We start from the raw sequence: 7333 nt of genomic DNA, 5'->3' as shown, positions 1-7333 counted from the left end.
TAGTGCTTAGTTTTTATTGGCACCAAAATAATAAAAAAGACACAAATAAAGTTATATCAAGTCCAAGCCTGGAAAAGCTAAAATTAAGACAAACTGCCCAGAAAACAAAGGTTCTTTATACAATATACTGTAAATATATATATTTATACAGTATATTATGGTCGTATTTACGCCTTCTTCGTGCGGTAGCGCTCGTATTTTGGCCGACAGGGTTTGCCGTAGTTGGGAAGATGGCGACCGTAGTGCTGGTTAGCCGTCCTGCGAGTGTCCTTTCAAAGATTTCAGGTGAGTACCATTACAATTGTCGCCAGAGCATGTGTAGATGTATGCTTTACAGATTCATATAGCCAATCCCTACATTTGTGCGATTCCATAACAAGATCGCACGGAGACGGGACACTCGGCTCGGGTGACCTTGCTAATGGGCTCGGCTAATCACCCGCTAGCAAGAGCTCTAGGTAGCTAGTAGGAAACAAGAACAGTAAAATTAAGTGTTTTACCATGAGCTACTGCTGAATCTGGGCGACTGCGTCCCATTGTGGATTAATATATCAAAGACGTGAAGTATGATGTTGGGTCGAGCTGGTTCCTCTGTGCAGCTGTAGCGTATGTTTCGCAGACTGCTAGCATCTCCTGTTTCTCTTTTTGTTTTACTGCAAAATAAAAACATTTTTGTTGCTTAACAGACTGGGTGCTGTCTTTAGAGTAACTGCCGAAGTGGGATGGTATAATTATATAATTCTGGACAGAAACACTGAACTAGCTTTAGTCCCAAGTCTGCCCTGTAGTTCATATTAGCTGACATTTTTAGTTTCATGCATTTACAAACTGAGAACCAGTGTGAAATCAAGGACAATGTTGTCGCTTCTGTCATCTGCAGCCTCCCCGTATATAGGATTTCCCATTTCCACTCTCTGGTTTGACATTGGTTCAAAATGCAGCTGCTCGGCTCTTAACCGGCACAAAGAGAAGACAGCACGTCACTTCTGTTTTAGCTCCCCTGCTTTGGCTGCCTGTGACGTTTTTAATAAATGTTTCAAAATGTTATTTACTTTTAAAGCCGTCTATGAGTTAGCTTCACAGTAATTTACAGGTCTTTTAATTTCATAATTTGCCTCCAATTCAATGAAGTCATTATTATAACATTATAATTATAACATATACATTTCTCTCAATGCCCCTGGTTGCCTAAAAACTAAAGGTGATCAGGATTTGCTATGGAAACGTTTAACAGTGCTTGTAAAGGACTTTGGGCTAAATTCTGTGGTGTTTAAATTAAACTAACTTAACTTTAGTAAAATGCATTACTCTAATATGTAATACCATGCACACTCTATTGTGGCTTTCGGTTGCCAGATGAATGAGGCTAAATTGTAAGCTTTACTACAGTTTTGAAGTGCCAATCATTCAGCTTTATGGTCTTTTCCAATTAAGTCTGTAACTGATTGCATCTCACCTTGTGATTAAATCCAACTGCTACTTGCCTTTCTACACCCCCTAGCAGGCAACTCCTACCCTGCCTTGTTGTCAGCTGCGTCTGTCACCACAGTCCAGCAGAGGAAGCTGCATCATGCTCTCATCCCTAAAGGGAAAGGAGGACGCTCCTCTTTTAGCGGAATAGCTGCCACGGTGTTTGGTGCCACAGGTTTCCTGGGACGATACGTCGTCAATAGGCTGGGTGAGTTGAGAAAAAGTGGGGAAATTGCTGATATTAATGTGCATTTGCTCATTAGCTAGTACGTATACATACTGCAATGCTGGATTTCAGAGTACACACTGTTTAGGGGAAGTTAAAATGTTTTCATGTGGTGTTTTCAGGTCGGATTGGCTCTCAGATTATAATCCCTCATCGCTGTGATCAGTATGACCTCATGCACTTCAGGCCCATGGGTGATCTTGGGCAAATCCTCTTTTTGGTAAGCTGCTTATAGATGCAAATTTCTCTTGAAGAAACTCTTTAAAGTGCATACGGCCATGAATGCAGAACATCAGTGGATATGACAGTCACCTGGTCTTTGTTTATTGTGTTAAAGGAGTGGGATGCCAGGAACAAAGACTCCATTAAACAGGCTATGGAGAACTCAAATGTTGTCATCAATCTGGTGGGCAGAGAGTGGGAGACGAGGTATATTTGCCTGGAAAAAGGCTCTGGTGTTCACATGAAGCTGGTTTGTGCTAAAGTTCCCTTTGAGGTTGGCTATTTAAGGTTTTTCCACCTCTTTCTGTGAAGGAACTTTCGCTTCGAGGATGTGTATGTTACCATCCCACAGCAGATTGCCAGGGCAGCCAGAGAAGCCGGCATCACAAAGTTCGTCCACATGTCGCACCTCAACGCTGACATCCGCAGCCCATCCAAATACCTGAGGAACAAGGTCAGGAACAGCTTCTATACAGACTGGACCTCTTTTTGTCAAAGTCAAACTATGTTTTGAATGGGTTTGTTGAAATTTTAAGCGACTTTTGGTACATTTATATTACAGTTCATAATTAATGTTTATTAACAGATCTTTGTGTGTCTCGTTCTTTAACTGTAGGCTGTGGGAGAGACTGCAGTAAGGGAAGAGTTTCCCGATGCCATCATCATGAAGCCCTCTGAGATGTTTGGGAGGGAGGACAGATTCTTCAACTATTACGCAAGTAAGAAGGCTGTACCTCTGTGTCGTGTAAATGTCAGCAAAAGCTCATTACAGTTTTATAATTGTGGTTTCTTTTGTCCTGCATGTTAGCTACAGTGTTTCCTTTCTTTAATTTCACACAGAGCTGTTGTTCCTCATCTTTGAAGATGAGTGATAATTGGTGTAACTGTGTGATGTAAACCTTCCTCAGATATGCGCTGGTTTGGAAATGCCGTTCCTCTTATTGCCCTCGGGAAAAAGACGGTGAAGCAGCCTGTTCATGTAAGATTTAAAAGCTAAGCAGTGCTTGATTTTATTAACTGCTTTATCTATCAGTTTATTTCCCTTTTAAGATAACACACACAAAAAAAAATTGAAAGTTATTGTTTGTATTTTGTTGGAGTGTGGCTAATGGTTTCCATCACATCTGCTGTTTTGTGAGAGCCACACTTGCCACTGCAGCTATGATTAAGTGGCTCCACTGGTTTGATTCATTGTTGCATACCTAATTTATCACTGGACCATGTGGTTGCAAAACACTGTGGATGACCACACCACTCTTTGACTAAATGCTTCAAAAACTGTAAACAAAATCAACTAAACGCACCGTCTTTCCCCTTCAGGTGGTGGATGTGGCTAAGGCCATCATCAGTGCTATCAGAGACCCTGATGCTAATGGAAAGACATATGCACTTGTTGGGTAAGTGGGCTAATTTGTTAGCAAAGTTAGCATGTTGTCATGTATTTATGCCAGAAAGTTCAACAAATATTAAAATGTTTAAAGGTTCAAATTTATAGCTGCTGCTCTGGCAGTCGCAGTGATTACTTCCGAGATGGTCAATTCAGAACAGTGTTAAATAGGAGAAAGTATTTAGTTTTTACGGATTTATGAAAAACAAAGTTAAAGCCTGACTGACATTTGATCATATTTAATATCCAATTTGTTAGCCAATATTTTTCTTCTTTCATACACACTAAACATAAATGGACGGCCCTAATATTTACGTGTAGTTTTTAATTAGGCCTTAATAAAATAATAATAATAATAATAAAGTAATAGTTTATAAATAATCCTGTTTTTAATTATCACAACAAGTTGTGGATTATCCATTTACACACTTCCTCACTGCTCGCATCAGATTGTTGTTGTTTGTAACACCAGAGTGCCCTCTGGTGGACAAATTGTACAACATCAACAATCATAACATATCTGTAGGGTGTTTCTTCAATGTCTTCTTTAGTTTTTTTAATGTTATTTTTAATGTACTGTGAAATTGCCAGAAACAATACGTCAGCAGAAGAACACACGAGGGTTTAAAAGTTTCTAAATGTTGGACTAAAAAATAAAACAGATTTATAATCCAGATGTATAATTTAATGTGATACGTTTTAGGTGGTGTTAAATTCAGTTAACAAAACAAAACATCAATTCAATAAAAGGATTAGATGTTACAATCCCTGGTAATGCATTGCTTCAAATGGAGAAGGTTATGAGGGATGGTTGCTATGAGGAAGGTGTTCTGCCCTATATTACAAGCTATTCTGCCATTTTTCCCTTTTTATCTTCCTTGGTTACGTTTAGGGATTAGAGATCTGATCTAGATTATAATATTACGATTTTGGGACACATTGTCAGTAGTCGACCTTGGATTCATCGGGTGTTTCGGCCATCATCACGACATTAACTTAAAGAGCCGGCAACGCCGTTTTACCAATAATGCCAAAGAAACAAAGGAAACACTCACAGCAACAAAAGACAAGAAGACTACTAAACAAAAAAGGGAGGCACTTCCCACACTTCCTACCCTACTCCTCACCACGGGGAGACACTCTCAGGGCCCACAAGCCCATCTACTCACTAGTCAGAAGGCGGCTGTCTGTCCAAAACCTAACACAAAACCGTGTAGAGCCACAGAGGGGGAAAAAAAACCACCCTGCTCACAGCTCATCCCCAGTTGAAATAGCCTCAGAGGTGATTGCTGACTGGAGTCAGGTGGCAAACGAGGCTAATCAAAAGCAGCTGTGTCCTGGGGAGAGAGGAGAGTGAGAGAGACAGAGGGGGTAGGAGTGGCAAGAGAGGAGGAGGCGGGGAGAGCGGTCAAACACCCCACCCACACACTCCCACAGCCTCACAGGATGTAACCGTGTGTCTCGCAGTTAGCCGACTGTCTTAGCTGCCCAAGTGATGTCAGCCCTCTTCAGCCATAGCCAGTGATTGGTCCTCTCAGCAGTGTTAGCTAATTCTGTTATAGCCTGCCGTTGCGCCTGTCCTCTGACTCCAATCTAAGCAGTCTTTCTGTTGTATTGGCAACAAAGCCGCTGCACCCCACTTCCACCAGACACGCCTTGATCTTCCAGTCTCTGCCCTCCGCCTCAGCTGCCAAGTTGGCATACCACAGCTTGGTGTAACTGATTCATAACTTATTTAGAAACAGTACTTGTAAAAGCATACTGAAGAAAGATGACTAAGGTTAATTTTGTGCTTAACTTGTCAAATTGAATCAAGTCATTTGTACGATAAGTCTGTTGCAACATGTTTGTCAATGGCTCGAGTCCTGCCTTTGTTACCATGGTGTGCATGATACACATTTTTCTCTCGTTCTATCTCTCCTGTTTTCTTTTGTCTAGACCCAATCGTTACCTCCTTCATGACCTGGTGGAGTACATTTACGCCGTGGCGCACAGACCTTTTGTGCCCTACCCTCTGCCTCGCCCACTTTTTCAGTAAGCACCTCATATATTATGTTCAGGGTTCAATATTCTCCTAAAAGAAGTCGTCTTATTTGGGTAAATACTTCAAGGATTCAGTCACCTAAACAGTGGATCCTGAAAAGTATTCATTATTATTCATTATTTAGTAATAACCCAGACTATTTCGAGCACACAGCAAGATCAGAGTTAGCTTAAAACTGTTTTAAAAAAATATGCAACAAGTGTGATTTATTACTGATCCGCACGCATGCAGAGCTCCTGCTGAGAGCTCCTGCTGAGAGCTGCCTCTGCATCCAAAGTAGTTTCACTTTTTCTTCTTTTTTTTTTTTTTAACAAACAACAGCAGTCACCTCTTGTACTGCGAGGTAAAGACTATCCATGTCAGGGAGAAAACACAACAATTAGACAAACCCATGGTGTTTGACAACAGTGGCAAAAGCAAACTTTCTAGCAGAACCAGGCTGAGGGAGGGGCAGCCATCTGCTGCAACCAGTTTGGGGTGAGGTGAAAGAGAAAAGGAAGGACAGAAGACACACGATGGAGGACCGAGTTTAATAATTACTAATGAAGAAATACAATATATATGGTTTGGTATTTAAACATATAGATTGTGAAGGAGAAATGTTCAGTGGATCGTAGGAAGTGCCCAGCAGTATAACTGAGGGATGGTTAAGGCTCACCTGATCCCGACTGTGAGCGTTACCAAAAAGATTCTTTTTATTAAACTTTTAAAAACTAACCACAAGTAAGATAAGAGTCTGAGAACATATTTGGATATTATCATCATGTGACAGGACCTGATGATTGTGAATATAACGATTGTGGAAATGAAGGAAAGCTGTGCCACATAAATGCTTCGTGCGCATGTTGAATCCATATGGCCAAAAATTGTTCCAAGATTTCTCACAATATTACTGGAGGTCAAAGTAATGCCATCCAGATTAATTTAGGACAATAAAGATACAGAACAACCACTTCATGCTATGTTGAAGTATAGTTATCAAAAGTTGTTTGCTAGTGTTATAAATGATGGTTTGCTCATTTTCCAGCCTGGCTGCCCAGTTGTTTGCAATGAATCCTTTTGAGCCCTGGACAACCCCAGACAAAGTGAATAGGGTAAGACTGCCAAGTATCTGACATTGCCTGAAGGCTGGTGTGAATTCCCCCCTCAGCCTTGTACCAAGGTGCTTTTTCAGGATAATCGATAAGAAAATCCTTTAATGTGCTCTCATTTTCTAGTTTCACACAACAGACATGAAGTACCCGGGACTCCCGGGTCTGGAGGATCTCGGCATCACTGCTTCCAGTGTAGAGCAAAAGGCTATTGAGATTTTGCGTCGCCACCGTCGCTTCCGTTACCTGGAAGCAGAACTGGATGAGACGAAGCCGGCCAAGACCGTCAACTATTAAGGCGACCGATGTGAAAGCTTGCTTTGTCTTTAACTGTATTCTGTACATAAATAAAGAATTATCCCCTAATGTGTCTCAAGTTTAGTTTTCTTGGTAAATATTTTCATTAAAACAGCATGTGTCTGACATGACAATGCTTCTCAAGCGTATTCACCCATTTTTTTATTTTCATAGACGTTGCGTTACCGTGCTCATGTTTTGGTTGTTGTATTTAATAATAGAAAGTATGACTGTGATGAAGGTGGAGTGTTTTAGTGGCAGTACTCAGAAGATTTGTTATCGATCCAGACAGCAGGGGGACTAAAAGCAGTGCTACTGCAGTAAATCCCAGTGTAAAAAAAAAAAATACATTTTAGCAGTACTCACAGTGTTGGTCAAGTTACTTGAAAAAAGTAATCAGTAACTAATTACTGATTACTTCCCCAAAAAAGTAATCCCGTTACTTTACTGATTACTTATTTTCAAAAGTAATTAATTACTTAGTTACTTTTTAAAAACACGATTTACAACCTGAAGAGGTGATAAAGCGATAGATCTTTCAGCCCAATTCTACTTTTTCTCATAATCCATCATACAAAATGTAATCAAATGGAAAA

At 40.5% G+C, this 7333-nt stretch overlaps 1 protein-coding gene across 2 annotated transcripts; it reads left to right on the top strand.

The window, feature by feature from the left end:
• The first annotated feature begins 173 nt into the window (after window positions 1-173).
• Window positions 174-6806, top strand: ndufa9a (NADH:ubiquinone oxidoreductase subunit A9a). Of its 2 annotated transcripts, none has more exons than XM_005950334.2 (11): window positions 174-285; window positions 1505-1678; window positions 1819-1916; window positions 2034-2125; window positions 2231-2372; window positions 2535-2637; window positions 2827-2897; window positions 3239-3315; window positions 5244-5339; window positions 6377-6443; window positions 6567-6806. In XM_005950334.2, the coding sequence occupies exons 1-11, from the start codon at window positions 231-233 to the stop codon at window positions 6735-6737; spliced, it is 1146 nt and encodes a 381-aa protein (XP_005950396.1). In that variant the 5' UTR covers window positions 174-230; the 3' UTR covers window positions 6738-6806. The 2 variants fall into 2 exon arrangements, with proteins under 2 accessions (XP_005950396.1, XP_005950395.1); XM_005950333.2 differs by having other exon boundaries at window positions 178-285; window positions 1502-1678.
• Window positions 6807-7333: the final 527 nt, after the last annotated feature.

This window comes from Haplochromis burtoni, unplaced genomic scaffold, assembly GCF_018398535.1.
Source record: "Haplochromis burtoni strain Fernald_Lab_line unplaced genomic scaffold, NCSU_Asbu1 Contig_774, whole genome shotgun sequence".
Taxonomy (NCBI): domain Eukaryota; kingdom Metazoa; phylum Chordata; class Actinopteri; order Cichliformes; family Cichlidae; genus Haplochromis; species Haplochromis burtoni.
This window is presented reverse-complemented; position numbering and strand designations above follow the sequence as displayed.

Bases quoted from the DNA above. Each gene is read 5' to 3' on its own strand.
- ndufa9a (XM_005950333.2), top strand. From the start codon at position 231: ATGGCGACCGTAGTGCTGGTTAGCCGTCCTGCGAGTGTCCTTTCAAAG. The intron at 1,679-1,818 runs GTGAGTTGAGAA...TGGTGTTTTCAG, and splicing joins ATACGTCGTCAATAGGCTGG to GTCGGATTGGCTCTCAGATT. The intron at 3,316-5,243 runs GTAAGTGGGCTA...TCTTTTGTCTAG, and splicing joins AAGACATATGCACTTGTTGG to ACCCAATCGTTACCTCCTTC.